The sequence below is a fragment of the Malaclemys terrapin genome, chromosome 11 (assembly GCF_027887155.1).
Source record: "Malaclemys terrapin pileata isolate rMalTer1 chromosome 11, rMalTer1.hap1, whole genome shotgun sequence".
Taxonomy (NCBI): domain Eukaryota; kingdom Metazoa; phylum Chordata; order Testudines; family Emydidae; genus Malaclemys; species Malaclemys terrapin.
In genome coordinates this window covers 48155088-48177214 of record NC_071515.1, presented here as the reverse complement: position 1 = coordinate 48177214, position 22127 = coordinate 48155088, and the positions used below count along the sequence as shown (strand labels likewise).

Sequence of the window (22127 nt, the reverse complement as noted above, 5' to 3'; positions counted from 1 at the left end):
TGTGAGACATACACGATACTACTGAGTGACATAGAAAAATTAGATCTTTGATTTCCACACTGCTACGGTTCTTATATAGATCCAGTGGATGACTGAAAGTTGTATCCAAGTATTTATGCATAGACTTTTCTATCTGCCACCTGCCTTATGAGCCAGTTGTTTCATGAGAAGAAAACTTAGAAGATTCTACTGCTTTCCCCAAAATATATTTGGCACAATTTAATGTTGGGACACCTTTTTTTTGGGCACAAGAGAACCTTGCAAAATTATCACAAAACTTTACCATTTCCATCACATCAGCCTTGGTGATTATGAAAAAGGTAGTGATATTTACTCAAAAAAAAAAAATAAATAAATAAATTCTCACCCTGGACAAGTAGGGGAGCACCATTACACAGGCCTGGTTTAAGACTAACTAGCAGGGCTAATGCTGATTTTAGTGGTTTTAGGTAGGCCTGCAAAATAATTTTTTCAATACACAAAATGTAATGATTCCTGTCCCCTGTGACTATAGAGTAGCACTATGTGTCAGGCCAGACTTGGTACTTCGGGGAGGGTCAGTCAGATAATTCTTTAGGATGTTCTATATTTCATTTAATTTCATTTCATGTAAAAAAGGAGAGGCAGAATCTCTTATTGTACAAATGGAGACTATTGTCTGAAGTTTCCAACACTCTAAAGTATTTCAAAGAACAATTATTCGACTAAGCTAAGAGTTTGGGGGATACTGGAGGCTTTTGTGCACACTCTGGTGAACTTTAGCACTTACATAGTAGCACTTTACAATCTACTAAAGAAGTGGCATAAAGTAAGTAAGTAAAGTACTTGTAAAGTAATTATTAAATATCCCCATTTTATAGGAGGGAAGACAAAGACAGACAGGTTAAGTGACTTGATTATGGCCACAGTGGGAGTCAGAACTAGGATTAGAGAAAGGCATCTTGCTTCTGTTCAGTCCACTATCCTAGGCTGTCTTTCACACTATTTAGCAAGCTGCCCTTGTGGCTGGAGGCCACAGAGTCTGCTCAGCAGAGGAGCTGACTCAGCAGTCTGGAAAGCAGCTACCGCAGCTCTAGCACCATCAGTAGCAGTGCCCATTGTCCCCGCAACTACAAACTGGTCTGCATCCCCATCAAAATAAGGTGACCACAACTAAGGATTTTATGGGTCCTACAGGCTAAATCTGAATGGCATTAGGGAGGACCAGAAAAAAGAACGATCTTTAAGAAAAAAAATCAGTGATAAAATTGCAACTTTTGAAGTTAGTTCAATTCTTCAAAGCTATATCCATCAATAAAAAGGGACAAAAAATATCTATAAAAAATGAAATATCCTTTATAGACTACCAAAATCAAGTGAGGCATGTGACTACAGGCTTCATGGATGCAAAGTCCAGTTGTGAAGAGGATTGCAGTCATATAGGAAACTGAAGGTGCAATGGCATTAAAGGCCATTAACTGAACACCATTTCAGATGAAGCCTAAAGTAAGGAAAAGGGGAAACCAGGGGATATAAAACAATGTTATAAGGAGATGGTTACTCTCTTTCACATAAAACACATACCTGTATCCATTTTACATATAAATCCCTTTTTCTCTCTGCAGGGAGATAATTGCCATACTCCATCTGTGGACCTCAAGGCAACACAAAAATTCCCTTTGAGATGATCCAAGTCAGGCTCCCTGATGCCCCAGTTTGAATAATTTAAGGGAGAACCATCAATCCATATTACTGTGTCATCTAAAGGCAAAAATATTTAAGCACCGTGAGGTCTGTGTAATTTGTGTTTAAATACTTGCTGAACAGGAAAGAATGAGGAGAGGACAACTAGATAGGGGGATTCTGAAGAGCCAACTCCCCAAAAATATGGGCAAAATTATCTTCTCTGACATGCACTGCTGGAGCTGCTTTTGTTCCCTCCATCTCCAATTGAGGAAAGCATTCCTATTCAGGAAACCACTTGCGTGTCTCCTGAATATGGATGGATGTTAGCACGTTCTTGTGTGTTTTCCTAGATCAGAGCCTCAGAGAGGTGGCCTACCTGCCAGGAGCAGGCTGCATATGGGCCCAGCATTGAGAAACCTGTCTCTCACAACAAAAACAGTGTCATCCATTATGAGCGGTTAAGGTGTGGGCGATGAAACTGGGTGTCTCTCTGCGCTGTGGAGTAGAGTAGTTGGGGATGTGAAGCAGGAGGGAATCTGCTCTGCAGTGACCATCCATCCTGCCCCGGAAAGGAATAAGGGTATTATCCTCCTGTGAGCCAGCCATTATAGTGGGACACAAGCCAGAATGTTCCAACCAAACGGTCACAGCTTTAATAGCTACAGAGATAGAACTTTGTATTTCAAGAGCACCCTAAACTGACAAAGACAGCTGAGATAAACAAGTTGAGTATTCTGGTATGTGGTTGTCAACGCTAAACTAAGAAATGAAACTGTACCATCATATTAATGCAGTTAATCAAGGGTTGGCAACTTTTCAGCAGTGGTATACCGAGGCTTCATGTATACACTAATTTAAGGCTTCGCATGCCGGTAATACATTTTAACATTTTGTAGAAGGTCTGTACCGAAAACATCCTCAATTCAGGGCAATAGGACCTTATGACACCCTACTCCAAGCTGTCATTCTCTGTCTTGTATGCAATCTCAGCAGCCTGGCAAGACTGAGCTGTCATGAAACTTAGCAGCCCAAGCAACACACTTGTTGCCCACCTCTTCTCAGGATAATGGATAAAATGATCAAACCTTAAAAGCTAACTGTAATTACATAGCAAAAAACAGTGTAATTACACTGTAATTATAAACTGCAATGAGAAAAGTCAGTGTTAGTACATTGTATTTTCCATATTTGACTTCCAACAGAATATGTATTAAGAACACCAATGGGATGGTACGAAGTAAATCAAGCATCTAGTCAGCTTCTCATCATATGAATCAGTAGTAATGCATACTGAAAAGCAAAACCTTATTGTAATTACTATGTAACTGCATTGTAATACTTAGCCTTACTATAAAGTTTGACAAAAAATAACTAAGGATATTTCTCACATTTAAAAAACATACTTGCCCTAGAAGAGCAGAATTCTGCAAAGCTGCTGTACATACAAACACCTATCCATGTGGAAAAGAGAGCAGCAGGTAGTAGGATATGAAAAATATTTTCTTAAATGGCACCGCAAAACTGAGTGTTGAGTGATTTATGATTTATGATGGTTCTCTCTAAGTGAAACTCTCTCCTACCACACTGTTAGTTTATACAACTCATTTGCTTTGCATTTTATGAACTCATTTGTGCTGACTTCTCCCTCAAGATGGTGCCTGATCTTGTGTTTTGTTGTTATTTTTCTCTCTCTCTTTCTTTGGGAAACATCCCTTCTTCTGTGTTTGCTAGGCCTAATTCCAATTCTCCAGCTGGTGTGACTACATTGGAGTGACTCCTGATTTACATCGGCATAAATCAAGTCAGAGTCTTTTGTTCAGGTCATAACACCTGTAGAAGGAGTTACTTGTGTTGATGAGACAGTCTCCTAGAAAAATAATCCCATTGGAAGTAATCCAGTTGAAAGAGGTTTTATGGCATATTTTAAAATACAATTTCTTGCTGACAACTGATGAATGTCTATGGGAGCTGCTCAGCTCGCCGCCTCTCTGGGGTTCCCGCCGCTGGTCCCACTCAGCACCCACTGCTGGCCTGGGGGAAGGAACCCCAGACTGGCAGTGGGCTCTGACCACAGCTGGCAGGAGCTGGCAGCCGAAACCCCAGAGTGGCGGCGGGCTTTCCACCAGCTCCTGCCAGCTGGGATCTCAGCCTGCTGTCAGCCTGGGGGAAGGAACCCCAGGCCAGCAGCGGGTGCTGAGTGGGACTGGCGGTGGGATCCTGGCTTGCAGGAGCCGGCAGTGGAAACCCCAGAGCGGTGGCGGGCTGAACGGCTCAGTCCGCCGCCACTCTGGGGTTTCGGCTGTGGGCTCCTGCCAGCTGGGGTCACAGCCCGCTGCCAGTCTGGGATTCCTTCCCCCAGGCCAGCAGCGGGCGCTGAGTGGGACTGGCGGCGGGACCCCGGCTGGCCAGGGTGCCGAGTGGCTCAGCCCGCCCCACATGCCATCAAAAATCGGCTCATGTGCCATCAAAAATCGGCTCGCGTGCCACCTTTGGCACGTGTGTCGTAGGTTGCCGACCCCTGTATTAATGTATTCCATTACTTACTGTCCACAACAAACTGAATGTTCAACCAAATCCTTTGGACAGAAGAACCAAAATGGCGCAGTTCTTCCAGAACGAAAGCATTTTCATCTTCATCTTTAATAGTCAAAAGATTAGATCCTGCAGATGAAACATATATACCAAGTTACTTCATTGTTGATCATGTTCAGAACATAATTAAACTCTATTCATCTAGCTTTACACAATGGGAAATCATCTCCTCCAGCTGTAATCGCAATTCACTCTTCACAAAATAACTACATGCAACCCCATGCTTAGGATGTCCCTAAACCTCCGACTGCCAGAAGCTGGGACTAGACTACAGGGAATGGATCACTCGACAATTGCCCTGTCTGTTCATTCGCTCTGAAGCATCTGGCATTGGCCATTGTTGGAAGACAGGATACTGGACTAGATGGACCATTGGTCTGACCCAGTATGGCCGTTCTTACCGTATATATTCGTTCATAAGCCGAATATTTTTGGTAAAAAAGTGACGCATCAAAGAGCAGGGGTTGGCTTATAAATGGGTCTACACCAAAATTTGATGATTTTAAACTCTGTGGAATCATTGAATATCTAATACATTGTCGTTTTGTTTACCTGGAGCGTCTGCAGGCATGGAGCCCCTTGGCTCCCTGTGGGCGCGGTTCGCTGTTCCCAGCCAATGGGAGCTGTGGGAAATGGCAAACCGCAGACACTGAGAGCTGAGGGGCTCTGTGCCGGTGAACGCTCCAGGTAAACAAAACATCCAGGCCCGCTAGCGGCTTACCCTAACAGGCCAGGAGCCAAAGTTTTCCAACCCCTGAAATATAGGGTCAGCTTATGAAAGGGTCATACAGTTTTTGCTATTTTTATCTAACCATCTTGGGGGGGGGGTCGGCTTATAAACGAACGGGCTAATGAATGAGTATATAGGAGCCTTAGGAAGTTAGTTTTCCAACCCCAAAGCAATTCAGTAGGAGTTGGGCACCTAACTTAGGCACCTTTGAAAATTCCAGCCTCTCTCTTTAAACAAAATATTTTTGTTTCATTCTCACACACCACATGGAAGTTACATTTCCCACTCACGGGCTTTTGCTACAGAAGAAATAACACCTGTTGCATAGTGTCAAAACTTAATATTGCGCTTCAAAAGTTCAACATTATGCATAGTTATCTTAGAGATTTTAAATTATGGTTACACTATATAATTTCTAAATTTACAATGCAGGTATAAATCTGAAACGGTCAGACTGTTGTGAAACTGTAATCACAGGATCTTTACAGTAATCTGAAGAGAAAGCCATTCAATTGTATGCAAATGCAAAGAAAACTTATATCCTGATGTATTTTAGAACATTTGTTAGTTGTTTTAGTTAGCTACAATATCATCTTCACTCCCATATAAAACAGGCCACTATTTAAATAATTTATTTAAAATGTTCAGAAGAATACATGACATTTTATTGCTGTAAGATAACTAATAACAGATTACCTTGCTTTTTGCAAAATTCATATGCTGTATCAAAACTTGTACTCTCAAAAACTGTGGAAAACCTGTAGCAATTGCTTCTAAATTTTATCCAGGTGACATTTTTTTCTGAACATAAGCCTCTGTATTCAATTAGTTTCTTTTCTGTGATAGAAATAACATTGTAGGTTTAATGGAGTAACACAATATATTAATAAACATCCCACAAATCATTTTAGAATAATACTAGCAATAATTCTACACTTGAGAAGCATACATGTAAACTGGTAATCTTTTTACTGTATTATGGCATGGAAAATCTTTATTTATTGTAAAAATTATAAAGAAAAATGGAAACTTGACTCACCCGCAGTTTAGATCTATTTTTTCTTTTTTTTTTTTTTTTTGCAGGAATAAGCTAAATTGAAGTAAGCTATTCCTAAACCCAAATAAGATACAATTAAGGGATACAGCCACATAATAAATGCAATCATTGTGACTGATCCTGCTGCCCCTCCGCACCCTAGATTCTGTCTGGTGAGAAATTAGCTCAATATATATATTTTTTTAAATGGACAATAGATCTCATGCTACACCCATTGAAGTCAATAGGAGTCCAATGACAGCGGGATTAGGCCCTTGGATAGGGTAATGTGGTCCTGTATTGAAGGAATGTTTAAAGGACACTGCTTAGTACTGCAAAAGATTTGGCAGAGACAGTAACTTTAATTAAATTAAAAACTGTTAGTTACTTTTGTATAACCACTTTTGATGCATCATTTTAAGTAGATCACTAGTGTTGTTAAATATGTCCTTCTTTCCTAGGCAGTGCAATATCATTTATGATTAAAGTAAGAGAATTGGTCTTATTCAAAACCCCCCTCACACAGTAAATTGCCTGGAACTCTATTTACCTCAGGGCTAAGATATCCATGGAAGGATTTTAAACTGTGGTCTGGATCCAGGAAATCTAGACAAGAATCTACTCATTTCTAACTGATGACCACCATATCATCCATGCTCTGTGAATTTTATTAAAGTGTATTATACTTCATGCTAAATCTAGTCTTAATCCAAGAAATCTAACATTTCTCATTAGTTTTTTCTAGTTACAAGAAGGTGTTTTTGTCTCTCCCATTGGCTGGAACCCAAAGTCCATTTTTTTTTTTTTTATTTAGCTTCACACCAACTTTTAGGCACCTAAAAATCACTAGGATTCACAAAGCCTGAGTTAGGCCCTATACAATGAATGGGATTCAAAAAAGCCAACATACTAGGCGGCTACTTATCTCAGCTAGCCAATGGGTGCCAAGGTGTGCTAAGCTCTGCCCCTCTAATGGAGTTAGGTGCCTAAGTGTGGGCTGCAGGGACGTGCCTCCACCTGCTTTGGATTCTCAGTCATGGGGCCAGAGAGATTGTGAGTATGAGAATGATTCTGTGGCCTGGTAGTTAGAGCACTCACTTGGGAGGTGGGAGACCCATGACCCAGTCCCCTTGAGCCACAATGGAAGAGCTTCAACAGGAGAGACTGGGAACACCATATCAGAATATCCAATAGCTTAATGCTCAGAACAAGCTCCCAAAAGATGGGACATCACTGTTCAAATCCCTTCTCCGCCTCAGGGGTCTCCCACATCCCAAATGACTATGATATCAATGGTTATGAGGTGTAGGCTGCTGCTGCTCATTTTGTGTGAACTGGCCTATGGCGGCTTGAGCCAATAGATGAGTTCTGAGCACGTTGACTAGATTGGGCCTGCAGGTAAGTTAGGCATAGGAACACCTATCTTCCTCCAGTTAGTGCATGACTCTGGGGCTTAAGCATCTGCGACATCTAACATGGGCTGTCGTGCACATGCGCAGAGGCAGAAGAGCAGATGGCTAGGGAACTTTTACTGCAGTCATTTAAGCACCGAGTGAGTTTAGGTGCCTATAGAGTTTGGTGGCACCTGAGCAGGAGTTTTGTGAATCCCACTGGGGCCTGATTCTGGGATTTAGTCACCTAAAGCAGTTTACGTCCTTTTGTGACTCTAGCCCTAAATACTTATATATATATTTTATATTATAATAATCAGTATTCAACTGTGAACCAACATACTTCTGTTCACATACTTCCATAGCCAATGTGTAAAACTAAATTAGTTGCTGCAGAGATTTAATATAAATCAAAACAATGACTTACCAGTTGGCACATGGCAAACTGCTCCTTGTAGAAGTCTTTCACAGTTAGCACTTTTCCACTGCCCATTAATATCAATATAAACACAGCTGCCCAGTGACTGTGACTCCTCGTCTCCCCAAAAGGTAAACAAAGACTTGGTACCATCTGACCACTCAAAGTTAAGCCCATTCTGCAAAAATAAATTTAGGATTATTTCTCTTTATTTGTTACTGTAACATTAGTGGCTTCTTCTTTTGTGTTGATATCCTTTTCATGGGCTGGCAAATCTGGCTTTTCCTCTTCCAAGGCAGCTTCCTAACTAAACGATGCAGACACATTCCCAAGGACCATTACTATGTAATTCTGCAAGAGCCTCATAAATGACAGGATCTGGCCAATGGGAGCTGCGGAGCCAGCACTCAGGGCGGGGGCAGTGTGCAGAGCCGCCTAGCTGTGCCTCCGCCTAGAAACAGCAGGGACAGATTGCCGCTTGTGGGGAGCCACCTGAGGTGAGCGCCCCCCGGATCTGGCATCCCGAAACCTCTCCCACTCCCCAACCCCCTGCCCCAAGCCCCCTCCCACATCCAAACTCTCTCCTAGAGCCTGCGCCCCAACTCCCTCCCTCTTAGTTAACTGGAATTTTTCACTTACTGGCACCCCCCATTTCCCTAACATGCTGGATAAAAAAGCTTTTACTTTACTAACGGAACCACTGTGGCAGCTGATCATGAATAAAGTAGTTATCTGGATCGTAAGTGTACCAAGAATGAAGCCAAAGCCACTTCAGTGGTCAGCTTACAAAAGGCTTTTTGCCTGTGAATGTTCTTCTTTCTGCCTTTAAGCTTCCTTTTAGTGCTGGGACTCTAGCATCATACCAGCATCACATCATGCAGTGCTGATACCACACTGATTACAGTTTACTGTAATGAAGCTTATATGTTGTGTTACAACTATAGATAAGCCCTAGCTGCATAGTTGGGTTTTGCTTCAGGATCCAAACTTCTCCCAAGTACAGGGGTATTCAGCTTGAGGTTTTTGCTGCAAGCTCATCTCCATTTACAAATCCACCAATTTCAAGTGAATACGCATTTCCTTTTTTTTCCCAGCTTATTATCTTGTTAGTGTAAAAACTAATCTACAAGATCATATTCCTATGCACAGACCCCATTACGTACATCTGAGGTAGACAGTCCAATCCAATGGGCGTATCCTAGTCTGTTTACAATGACAGTGAGGAAGGCTTGGTGATAATGGTCCGTAACGCTGACCAATTCAGTTCCATTTGCCATGCAGGTTTTTAAAGCAGCAAACCAAGTCAGATTCCCATGTATTAGTTTATATGTTCTGTTTCCATATTCTAAAGTATCTGGTACTGGATACATCTCAGATGCATCTATGGCATGTTTGGATGTATCTGCAAAAAACAGAAAGAAAAAGACAAAATATCCAGGATTTTCAGTATCAAACATTTTCCTTTAACAGACAATGTTTAATAAAATACCAGTTCTCAAAGCAGAATGGCTATCCTTAAAAACAAATGTAAAACCCACAAATCTGTTAGTTCTTCTAGGAACATCCCTGAGACCATGTCAACACAGCAAACACACACACAGGACACTTGTTTGAAATCACAGCAAAGCCAAAGATTGAATTTGTGTGGAAAATGAATGGATTCAGTACACAGAGAGGAAGGCTTTCTCTCGACTCTCAAACTTTGAATTTCAACAAGAATTCAAAGGGGAACTAATGCCAGTGGGCCTCAATCCCAGGGTAAGTACCCATAAAGCACTATATACACAGAAACATGCACCAGCTTAGTGATTCTGTTTTACACTGACGTTTTGAGAGTAACCTTAGAGGGTCTCATTACACACCTGTTTAATGGGGATCTCCTTGATCTCCCACGGAACTGAGGAGCTGGAATAATCCAAAGGTTTGCTTATCTGCTTATCATGCTAATAAGAGCCTGGTTTTGAATTGTAAAAAATACATATTTTGCACAGTGAGTAATGTACATATCCAACTGTGAGGTCTATCTTTTCAAGGAGAGAAAATTATGCATGAGTCTCAGAGCCAAAGATGAATTCAAACAGTACAAAGACTAAGGAATGACTTCAGAAATTAGCTGTAAAGAGCATCACATATCCTATGCAGTATCTCACTGATTCTGGCAAATGGATAGAATGGTAACAGAATCAGATGAGAGGGAGAAAAAAAGATCAATTGCACAAAGCTGAAAACATTTATGAGCCAAATCAGTTGGGAGGAAGAATTTAAAATCAGAAAAACGTGAATGATAATTGGGAATTATTCAGGGACTCTTTATTGGATGCCCACAATCAAGGAAGAAGGCCCTACTGGTAGAAAAATACCAACATGTTTAGAGGGGAAGAGAAGACAGCTATAAAAATAGCGAAAATGTTATAATTTGCCAAGTATGATCATCTTGTTTATATTTTTGTATCATCTTTGTATGGTGAAGTATATCTGTATTTCCAAACTTGTGCTGTGTTTCTGTTTGACGTCCCCAGACAGATTAGCATCAGCAGTGCCTAGCCTGTTCGATGGCCCTTCGAGGGTAGTCAACTGTACAATGAACCCATTGCAAGGAACCTGGGAATACACTTCATGAGTCAGCAAGGCATTTGGTATCCGTATGGACAGAATTCTAAGGCTTATCCATGCCATGTGCTGGGCAGCTTGTGTTTGGGACAAAGGAAGTACAAGCCACATGGCAAAAGAATATAAAGGGCAGCTGCATCATCTCCCTTTTGTCTTCATTCCTGCTTCTTCCCTCTGGAAGAACGTTTCTACAAACGAAGCTCTGAACAAATGACTAAATGACCCATCCCAAGTGAGAAAAGCTATGTGTAGCTCTAAAGTTTGTCTCTTTCAACAAGAGAAGTTGGTTCAATAAAAGATATTACCTCAACCACCTTGTCTCTATAATAAAAATAACATGGGACACATTAAATGGATTAAAAGCTGGCTAAATGATAGGTCTCAAAAAAGTAATTGTAAATGGGGAATCAAACGGCAGTGTTTCTAATGGGGGTCCCAATATTTAAATCAAGATGGGATGTTTTTCTAAAAGATACACTCTAGGAATTATTTCGCAGAAGTTCTAAGCCTGCGTTATACAGAAGGTCAGACTAGAAGATTACAATGGTCCCTGCTGGCCTTGGAATCTATGGAAAAAACCCAACTATATTAGGTCTTCTAGTCTATCTTCCTGTCTGTGTGGATTGTTCTCTACAGTACTTTTTCCTAAAGTTTTCTATAATCCAGTTTTACAGGTCTCCTACTGAATCTCATTTTCAGTAGTTTTTTCTGATGGTTAGTCTAAATTTCATACCATTACTCCAAGTTATGCATCACCCCAAATACCTGTTTCCCTCCATGATCTAAGATATGCAATGTATAGCCAGAAGAAAAAAACAAAGATAATACTCTTCGTATTGCTCATGTAGCAATGTTGATTTATCCAAAATTCTACAGATAATTTGTAGTTTTAGGCTGTTGACATGAAACCATGTAAGAGGTAATTTACATTCCATGGTTTATAAAGAATTTATACAACATACCACAGCTGAGAGAGAAGAAAGTGAGTAAGTTAATTAACAATGGAGAGGGGTGAGAGTAAAACAGAAACAAATCCTTACCTTGAGTCTTTTGGCAGATAAAACCATAATTTTTCTGACAGTTTTCTAAGTACCATTTTCCCGTAAAATGAAAATTAGGGTTATTTGATACCAAGGTACACAACAGAACTTGTTCTTGAATATTAGCACTGTTATATCTCTGACCCTGTAATAAACATATATCATGATAATGAATAAGCACTGCCTAAAAACCAATCTTAACTGATTAAAATAAAAATCATTACAAGAGAAAGCATGCAGAAGATTAACCAGCTGACAGTCACTAAACATGAACATTCCAATGTACAACATCATAATTAAAAATTGAAACATCATAATGAAAATTTTGCATAATTCAGTTGAAAGAATGTGAAATCAGAACTAACTAAATATTTCTCTATGCATAAAGCAATACACTGCACAGTATACTTCATGATAATTTTGATTCCCCAGTCTCTTTGGAGCAGATTTTAAAAACTCATTACCACTTGTTATGCCCCCAATTTTGTGCCTGTAAATAGGAGGAGTAAATGATTCGATATGTGCGTCTACCTCATTGGCGGTGTAAATCAAATAGCTAGATGTCTACAGAGGATCATTTTTGCCCACATATAATTGGACCTATGAAACTGTACCCCCCATTATTCGGATGTGCAAAAGTGAGCCTAGGTTGAGCCCCTGTCAAAAATCAGGCCCTATCCTTTTAAAAAAATCATTTATTATTATGTACAAAACAACACCTCCCCACAAAACACATTTCATAAAACTTACATGAACTACTTCAACTGGAGACCAATTGGAATATACCTTCGGATGTTCATTCACCCATTTTTCATAATCATCACTCTGCAGCCCTATCCAAACACTAGTCTTCTGTCCAAACAGATTCATTGTTATGAAAGCTGCGAAAAGAAAGCATGAATTTTAACACATTTGTTATTGTAAGCCAACTTACCAGCCAATGTCATTTCATAGGTATTGTCCTTATTAGAAGGAAAGAGCACTAGCAGCATTTCATTTCCATCTAATCTTAAATTTCTTGGTACTGATTGACTTCAGTGGGGTCAGGATCTAGACCATTATCTAATTAGGGTTGAAGAGGTTCCCACAGCAGTTGGAACAATTTTAGTTTTTTGATATGACTGTTTCACTGAACATGCATTTCTCCATGGTAGTTAAAAATTAGACCGTGTAACAAAGCTTGACGGCTAGATTTTTAGTTCAACTAAAAAAACCTTTACACACATGACAAATTTTAACCTGGGACTTTTTTGAACAGGGAATATAAAAAGTGCCAAGTGCACAGGTGTTTGTTACTCTGACCAGTCCGAAGTAGAGTCTATAAAACAGGGGTAGGCAACGTATGGCACACGTGCGGAAGGCGGCACGCGAGCTGATTTTCAGTGGCACTCACACTGCCTGGGGCTTGGCCACAGATCTGGGGGGCTCTGCATTTTAATTTAATTTTAAATGAAGCTTCTTAAACATTTTAAAAACATTATTTACTTTACATACAACAATAGTTTAGTTATATATTATAGACTTATAGAAAGAGACCTTCTAAAATCATTAAAATGTATTACTGGCACGCGAAACCTTAAATTAGAGTGAATAAATGAAGACTCGGCACACCACTTCTGAAAGGTTGTGGACCCCTGCTATAAAAAGACAATCTAATATAGTGCAGATAAGACCCAATGCACTACATTCATGTAACAAGGATACTAGCTTTTCATCATTATTACCATTATTTTTAATTAGGTAGATTTTAAAATATTATAATGTTGTTTTCTCAATATAGGAATTTTATAAAGCAATCTTTAAAAATGTATCCCTCTATCTTTGGTATTTCTAATTCATGCATCACCTTTGTATGTAAGCACAAAGTGTTGTGCAAACAATAACTAATCCTCAAAATACACTTTTGAGGAACACAAGGAAATATTATCCGTTTCATAGTTTGAGAAACTGAGGAATGGAGATTTTAAAAAGATTGTTCAAAATCACATGAGAGAGTTAGTAGCATAACCAGGTTTGGAATGTGAGTGTTCTTAATTCCCAGTCCTGTAATTAAGATTATGCTTTACTTTACTAATAAAATAAATAAAGTGTCAACTTTATTATAATGCAATACAGTATGGTCATTAAAGTACCTTGTTCTACTTCATTTTCAATAGAAGCTAGTGACCCATCCTGTTCACTGCAGAAAGTTTGGGCAGAATACCAGTTCATCAGGTGGTCTGGATCCTTTGGAATTTGTATCAAAAAGCACTATTCCCAAAAGCAAAAAATGTTTAATTTTTTTACATTTTAAAATGAGTTTGGTGATTGTTAAAGGTGCTGTATTGACAGCCTTGTAGACTATCGTCTTCTGATTACCCATAGAATAGGTACAACAAAGGCAATGGCCTGCCATTGTGTTTGAACCCTAAGCAAGGATGACAATCATTTCAAAGGGAGGCAGGGCAGTGTCCATGCTCTTTCAGTATATAGGTCTCTCTGCCAAGACTGTCAACAAGAGTGAAAAATCAAGATTAACTGGGTCATGAATATTGTGATGTGGAAAACTGCCCACCAGGAACTGGGCTGAAGCCATCAAATCAATTCAAATAGATCACTGAAAAGTAAACATTTATTTACATAAACACATCTCTTCTACATTCTTGGTATTAATTTTCAGTTACAACCGATCAGGGCTGGATTCAAACCAGTTTAAAGGTGAAATGTTCCTTGGGCCCAATTTACCCCCAAAGTCAGTGGAGTTTAACCAGGGATGAGTCTGGCTACCTGTCTGTTCTGGGGTTACAGAATACACAGGTTTAATATAAACCGAAAGAAAATTTTATCACTGCAACTCTAGTGTGTGAATAGACTTAGGTTTATAATCTTTTCTGAACATTATTGTAACAACATGTATAGGAATGTGACAATCTCTGAAGGAAAAATACAGGGCTCCATTTAGCACACAGCCTTCTTGTCATATTGGAATCACATTCCTAGGCAATAAAAGCCTTCTAGGTGCACATGTCTTAATTGGGGTATGGAACAGGCTAAGGCCCCAATCCTGCAGACACTGAATATATGAGACACACAAGCACTCGCATTTTACTCAAAGTCAAAACATTCTATAACTTAAATGGGACTACTTGTGTATAGAAGTACTGGTCAGCATAATCATTTGCAGAATTGGGGCCTATATTTATGTGCCTAAAAAGCCTGTTGTCAAAAGGGAAAACAGTATCTTCAATAATTTGTAATATCCTTAAATAGTCCACTCGCTATCACACATTTGTAATGGGTTTTGAATAAACAAAAATATATATATTTTTTTACCTTGAATCCAAAGTACAGCCATCCTTTGGGACATACTCCTTGCTGGTTCTGGTCTTTTAGAATTTCTCTCTCTATTATCCATACAATTTTACGCTTACAAATGGAAGGAAGAGAAATGGTACAGTTTTCATCACCCCAGAGTCCTGTGAAAAATAATTATAGAAATTATGTTGTTACATTCATGTTAGAAAAGTTGCTACGTACATCAATTTGATGACTAAAAATTACTATTTCTCAGATGTTATTGTTAATATTGCTATAAATTTATTGGCCAAATGACACAAGGCTCTACATTTGACTCAATGGTATTTCTCTGTATGTCTTTCTATATTAGAGGTGGCCAAGAACTGGAATTTACATTCCGCTGGAAATACTGACATTTTCAATTTTGTTTTCATTCTGAATTGGAACAAAAAGCTGAAATTTTGAGATTTGCTGTGAAATGAAAATTCAGAAAAAAATTGATTTGGGATCATTTTGAAATATTTTATTTCAATAGAGCTGAAGTGTTTTGTTTCTACCATTTTAATTCATTTAGTTTTTATATTATATTAAAATATTAAATATATATTCATATTAAATATACTATTTAAATATTTTAATATAATATGAAGAAAAGGAATCAAAACAAAAATATTTCAGCACTATCAAAGTGAAACATTTAGACTTATTTCTGTTGAAAATTTGTCAGAATCAACGTGTTTCTGCAAACCATTTCAATTTCAACAAAACTGTCAATGGAAATTTTTAAACCAGCTCAAGTCTGTAGAACACAATGACTTTTGAAAACTGCATCTGGTCAATTCCCAAATTTCAAAATTGGAAAACCAGAAAAGTTTGATTTTCACTAAAAACAAACCCACAAACTGCCCATTTGGTGCTAGAGGTAGAGGAAGCTCCCTGTCGCTCTCTGCTGCTGTCTACAAATATCACAGACAGAAGCTTACTTGAGGGCTACACATTTCCTTGCTTATGTAGATTGAGCTGTACACCATTCTGGGGCCCTTGCTCCCACCTTTGCCAGTTCCCCAAGCCGGGCCTCTTGCCCTCCCCCCCGCCCCTGCCAATCTGGCCAGCCAGCCCCCACCTTCAGGCAGGCAAATTGCTCCTTTCACCCCCCTGCTATGCCCCTCCCCGCACAAGCTCCTTGCCAACTCTCTGTCCAGGCCCCTTCACCCTCAGCTACATTTACATGTAAGCTGGATAACACACAACTTGAATTACATGAGCAATGAAGTGTGCAACCCTCTAGTGGCAATTTATTGCTGAGAATTATACAACATAAAGGGGCTGATGCTCAGAGGTGCTGAGCATCAGCAGCTCCATGGGGAGTAGCAGGAGTGGAGTCCCAGCTCAATTCAGCTACTCTGCTCTAAAATATTCCTGATTGTGTTGGTAGACTGTGATGACCCATACTAGAAAATAAAAAAAGAGTAAATAATCACAGGGTCTCATTTCAGCCTAAAAGTCCCGTTTTGTCTGATTTCTTCTGTTCTCTTTCTTGCAAGCTCTACTAAACATCTTCACTTTTGGCCATGAGGACAGCCATGCTCTCTCTCAAAACACAGCAGTACCTTGGTTACTCCATGATGGAGCAGTGGATCCTACCATAGTTGATGCAATCCATGTACCCCTCCGGTAAATAGTAACACCACTTGCCTACATATTTCACCTTTGGTTGCTCTCATCGTCACTTCAAAACACTGCTTCTTACAAGGTAACAAAACTACACATCTTTGCCAGTCAGCCTACTCTCAACACTGAATCTATTTTGACAAACAGCAAACATCCTTTTGGTTGACACCTGGAACTTACAGTATTGCCAACCCCCAAAATTATAAGTAAGATCCCAAAAAAACCATGAGATTATTAAAAATAATACATTTTAGGTTCTTTTTAAAATTGGACTTCTGCTTTTTGAGCCTAGGGATCACCTAGTTACAATTTTTAGCTTTTCTCCACTGCCACAAGGGCTAGAAAGTTAATTTAATTTAATAAAAAAAACCCAAAGCTGAGCCTCTTAAGTTACCAAATGACATCAGGCATTAAGAAAAACATCCAATATCACAAGATTCATGATAAAATTCTGAGTTGGCAACACTATAATTTTGATAACAGTAGCAAAAATATAGATCCAGCTAATGATGCAAGTAGCTGACAAGGGAATAACAAAACATTGTGCCAACAATCCTTAAGAAAATTGGCCAAAGAACCAAAACCAAGCTAGAGCACTGAGTTAGTAAAGTTTTGTGTTGGCATAAATACAATTTACAAAAGTACTAAAAACCATTACTAAATCAATCCAACTCATTTGGGATGAACAACTGGCTGAAAACTGGCAGTGCATTAGTTTTACTGCTGTGCAAGAAAAATGTCTAATATGCACTGAAGATTATTTATAATTTTGATATTAAAAATTTGGAATTTTTAATAGTTGTTTTAGATGCTTTGAGTCAGTCTCTGGGACTATTTTCAGGTTATTTTGCTATTGCTTTGTTCCAAATAAGAGTGTCACTATCTAGAGCAGGGATGGGCAAACTTTTTGGCCCACATCTGGGTGGGAAAATTGTATGCAGGGCCATGAATGTAGGGCTGGGGCAGCAGATTGGGGTGCAGAAGGGAGTGTGGGATATGGGAGGGGGTGCGGTGTGCAAAAAGGGGCTCAGGGCAGGGGGTTTGGGTGCAGGAGGGATACGGCAGGGGACTCAACGTAGGGGTTAGGGGGCTTAGGCCTGTGGGTACCACCTCCGAAGCTCCCATTGGCCACGGTTCCCTGTTCCCGGCCAATGGGAGCTGTGGGGGGCGGTGCCTGCTGGTGAGTGCAGCGCACAGAGCCCTTGCCCCGCCTCCCCCCAGGGGCCACAAGGATGTGGTGCCGGCTGCTTCTGGGAGCAGCATGGGGTCAGGGCAGGCAAGGAGGCTGCCTTAGCCCCGCTGTGCCACAGGGCTGGCAATCCTGCGGGCTGGACTGAAAACACTGACGGGCCGGATCTGGCCCATAGACCATAGTTTGCCCTCCCCTGATCTAGAGTTCACTTACTGAAAAAAAAAAAAAAAAAAAAAAAGATTGTGGGTTATTTTGCATGTTCTAGAGAAATATAAACCTCAATCTAATTTAGCAATAAAATGTGCAATAACCCGTTTAGGCCCATAAAATGATTAGTTTTTGATTAATGCAACAAAGGGAAATGTAATATTGACCTGTCTGTGATGAAATGAAGCCACATCTTTCATCTTGTGTACCCACAGATCTTTCTTTTCCTTCATTCCAGTTCTCATATACTAATGGTGACCCATCTCTCCACCTGCATAGAAACATTAAACATTTAGTCTTCATGTGTCAGTATAATAATGCCTGCATCTATAATTTTCACTCCATGAATCTGAAGAAGTGGGTTCTTTACCCACGAAAAAATAAATATTTATGCCCAAATAAATCTGTTAGTCTTTAAGGTGCCACCGGACTCCTTGTTGTTTTTATTAAACATTTAGTGACATTCTCTTTTTTTTTCCACCCCTCAAATTGCCACTACATTAATAAATGCCACCAAACAGATAGAGGATAGAAAACGTCCCTTAATTAGTTCACAAAACCCCCTATTCACATTGTTGTATTATATCCATCATAGCCCTTTCAGTAGAAATACTGTTAAAATGGGAAAAAATAGTAATAAATTCTGAATTACAGCCCGCCCCCAATAACCTAAGTGGATCCTTGACACCCCATGCAGTCATAAAACACAGTCTTATTTTGACAAACTGAAGGACAACTTGTAAACAAGATATTTCAATTTAAAAAACAAAAACAAAAAACCCCCTGACAAAAACAAAACAAAAATCTCAAGCACACTTAAGTACATTCTTACCGAAATCCATCACTAGATACTTCAGAGTGCAATCCAATCCACCAGCGTATGTCATTTTTTGATAGCTGTAAGAATTTTTTTTTTTTTTACCAGTGTTTAATTACATATAGTTCTCCTAGTAAAGCATAAACAAACACCTAAGACCCAGTCCTACTCCCACCAAGGTCAACGGGGGCAACATCCAGTCCAAATCCTGTTTGCCTTAATTTATATGAGTAGGCCCATTTACTTCACTGAGACTATTCATGCAAGGACAGCAAGATTTGACCCTGAGTTTGCATTTGGATCTCCGATTTACAGAGGATAAATTGCTAATTTTAGGGATTTATAGCTTGTTTGTAAAATTGTGCTGTGACCTGAAAATTGCTACACAGGTCTGAACCTGAACTTGTTTTGTTTACTTAAGATATATTTTTTTTAAAAACGGGTAATTTATTTAACTTTTAAAATGCAGTTTAATTTTTAATACTAAAAGGGATAGTATTAAAATAATGTTAAACAGTCATTAAAGTTTGCAAGTTGGTTACATCACATTTTTAACGGCTTTATTATTACAGTTCTACATTACAGATTTCAGAGTGAGTGAGGTGTTCCTTTTAATCCAGAGAACAGATACAATACAGACAGCAACAATGTAAGCTTCTACTCACTGCTCTGCCAACATGTCTCTCTCCCCGAACTGTGGGTGGGGACCACTTCTGGGATGACATGATTGTTGAGTGTTTATAGATAAGGCAATATTTTAGTCACAGATATTTTTAGTAAAAGTCATGGACAGGTCACGGGCAGTAAACAAAAATTCACAGCCCGTGACCTGTCCATGACTTGTACTATATACCCCTAACTAAAACTTGGGCCGGGAGTGCTCTGGGAGTGCCGCGGGTGCTGGCTAACATTCAGCCCACGCCGTGTAGTTTCAGGGATGTGTTGAGACATGTGGAATTTAAATTCTCCTTGTCACACCTTGAAATACCTTCAAAAAAGTTTCTCATGCCTGATTGTGATCAGTGCAAGGACCACATTCATTCCATTTAAACGTTTTACAACTTTAATGATAGTTGCCCAGGCTTCTGCTACCACTGAAGTCAATGGCAAAACTTCCAATTCACTCTGAAGAGAACAGGATTAAGAACAGGGTTTCATGTAGAAGCTACTATAGCTCAAGAACACTTGGCTATACTGGGCTTTAAAACTCGTTGGAGCTCCAGTGTAGACAAGATGCTGAGGGCCAGAACCATTTTTATAATGGAGGTTTAACTAAACCAGTTACAGGAATAGTTCTGCTGCCTGCAGCTCCAGCTGGTTTTAACAATTTGATGTTTCCCCAGTGCAGACAAGGCCTGATTGGCAAGTATTACCCAATCCTCCAAGGAGCTGAGTGCCTCTTGTGAGATGCTGAGCAATCTTTACTCCTGCTGAAGTAAATATGAACTGAGGGCACTCAATACCACATGGGATCATGCTCATAATCCGACATAAAACCAGTGAATTAAATTGAGTTACTCTAGATTATTTATATACATTAAATTTACATTAATAATTTAATTAGATTTGAGAGCAGAATCTGCCTCTTTTTTTGTAAACACAAAATTGCAAATCCTCTTTTTACCTAGATCCTGGAAGGATATACTGGTAAAGTCAGTATTACATGCAACATGACTTTAAAACTTGTCTTATTCTTTTGACAACCCATTAATAAATATCCACTATTTGTTTTTAAAATGAAAAAATGTTATTTTTAAAAATGGTTAAGTAAAATCTTCTTCATATAATCATTTTGATTTACCATTTTAAAAATGATTTTAAGTCAGAAAAATATTTTGTAAGCGTTATATATACTTCATGAATAAAATATATATTTTAAGTAAAACCAAGTTATAATCTCAACAGAGCATAAACTATAATAAGAAGCAATAGACCTGGTGATTGAAACATCTGCTGTACAACGTATACAAGGACAAGATGTTCTTTCATTACAACTTATCCCTGTTTAAATTCATTTTCAATATATTTTGCGTGAAAATTCTCACTGTCTACTACAGATGAAAACAGGCTAGTAAGTCATTGAAAGCTTAAAAAAATCCTATTGCATTAAGAAACAATCTGCTTAAGTGTTTGTTTTACTTTTTAAGGTAAAAGCAGAGAGGACTTTACATGCTGAAAGTAAAAGTAGACAGTAAACAATTACAGCTTGGTATCTTTTTGGCTCAGCAATAGTTGGTGATCTTTTAAATTAGTGCTGCAGAGTGTAGTATTGCTCTGACTAAGGCACCAGAATCATAGCTATTATGTGGTTTTTTTTTTTTTTTCTTCCTTCATTCTTTATTACTAAGGACATTTAAATGAAAACAGGCTTTGTTTCTTGGGAATTCATCTATTTCTGCAGCTATTTCTTCCATTTAAAATAATAATAATAATCTGCTTATTACATCACAACGATTGCTATGGAGATTCTGATTTCATATACAAATGAGAATTATGATAATTTAGAAGCAAAAATCCGGTTTTCATACAAATTACCTTAGTAACAAAGGGCTCTAATTCAGAAGAAATTGTATGCAGCATTCTAAAGAATGGGAGTTGGGAGTGACACCCTGGACTGGCCTATTCAGAGGAAAAGTTGATCTGTGGTGCAAGGGCTAAAGCAGCCAGCTTTGGAGCTGCTTAATGAGTGGGAAGCTTGTGCATTACCAATTCCTGCTCAGCACTGCTGAGGAGTAAGTACAGCCCTTCAATTACCTTTTAGAGATGTATGCTTAAGAAGAGGACTTCAAAGCATTCAGGAGAAATTTTTTACCTGATAATTTCCTGTCTGCTAGCAGCATCTCTCTCAGTTCTTATACATACGAGCTATTGCCCTGCTGTCTGCAGTTTCTGGGTGCAGTTCAATGCTGCTATAACAACCCCAGCTGGTCAGGTCCCCTTCTCCAGCTTGCCATCACATGATTCATTCCAAGCTGTATAAAAGCCTTATAGAATATGATTAACAACAATAGCTCCAATGCCAACCAGTAAACCATGTATAGGAGGCTAACAGGCCTACAAATTGTAGATATAAAAATTAAATTTCGCTCCTTGGGTAAGAAGCCATTCAGGGAAGGTAGAGTTGTAGAAGATGCTGCTATCAGAAAGGAAATTATCGAGTATGAAATTGCCCATTCTGCAACCCAGTGTTTCTCATGAGATGTATGAGAAATAACAAAGCAGTGAACAGAAATAGGGAGGAGTAATAAAGTCAAATGAGATATGGAAAGCACCTCCCAAAATTAATTGCTAAAGTGGCATGTAGCACCTTCTGGCCAAAGGAGGCCTCTGAAGAGGATAGAAAATCCACCTTGTAGTATCCAATAGAGGTGTTAACAGAGAACCATGCTGCTGCCCTGTAGATCTCTGCAACAAAAAACACAGATTCTTTCTTCTCATGCAGTCATCATAAACCTCATGAAAGGTGCTTGACTTCACCAGCA

General features: G+C 39.1%; 1 protein-coding gene and 1 long non-coding RNA gene across 2 annotated transcripts in view; one reads left to right on the top strand and one right to left on the bottom strand.

The window, feature by feature from the left end:
• The window catches only part of PLA2R1 (phospholipase A2 receptor 1), an 80104-nt gene that overhangs the window by 2487 nt on the left and 55490 nt on the right, over nucleotides 1-22127 (bottom strand). Inside the window, exons 18-28 of the mRNA XM_054044679.1 lie at nucleotides 18661-18725; nucleotides 17996-18099; nucleotides 14795-14937; nucleotides 13615-13732; nucleotides 12233-12363; nucleotides 11483-11627; nucleotides 8996-9234; nucleotides 7842-8010; nucleotides 5684-5824; nucleotides 4210-4326; nucleotides 1564-1740 (exon numbers count right to left, since the gene is read on the bottom strand). Coding sequence (XP_053900654.1) covers nucleotides 1564-1740; nucleotides 4210-4326; nucleotides 5684-5824; nucleotides 7842-8010; nucleotides 8996-9234; nucleotides 11483-11627; nucleotides 12233-12363; nucleotides 13615-13732; nucleotides 14795-14937; nucleotides 17996-18099; nucleotides 18661-18725 — 1549 coding nt within the window. The remainder of the gene's footprint in view (nucleotides 1-1563; nucleotides 1741-4209; nucleotides 4327-5683; nucleotides 5825-7841; nucleotides 8011-8995; nucleotides 9235-11482; nucleotides 11628-12232; nucleotides 12364-13614; nucleotides 13733-14794; nucleotides 14938-17995; nucleotides 18100-18660; nucleotides 18726-22127) is intronic.
• The window catches only part of LOC128845737 (uncharacterized), a 96086-nt gene that overhangs the window by 24104 nt on the left and 49855 nt on the right, over nucleotides 1-22127 (top strand). The gene's annotated exons all lie outside the window — the stretch shown is intronic.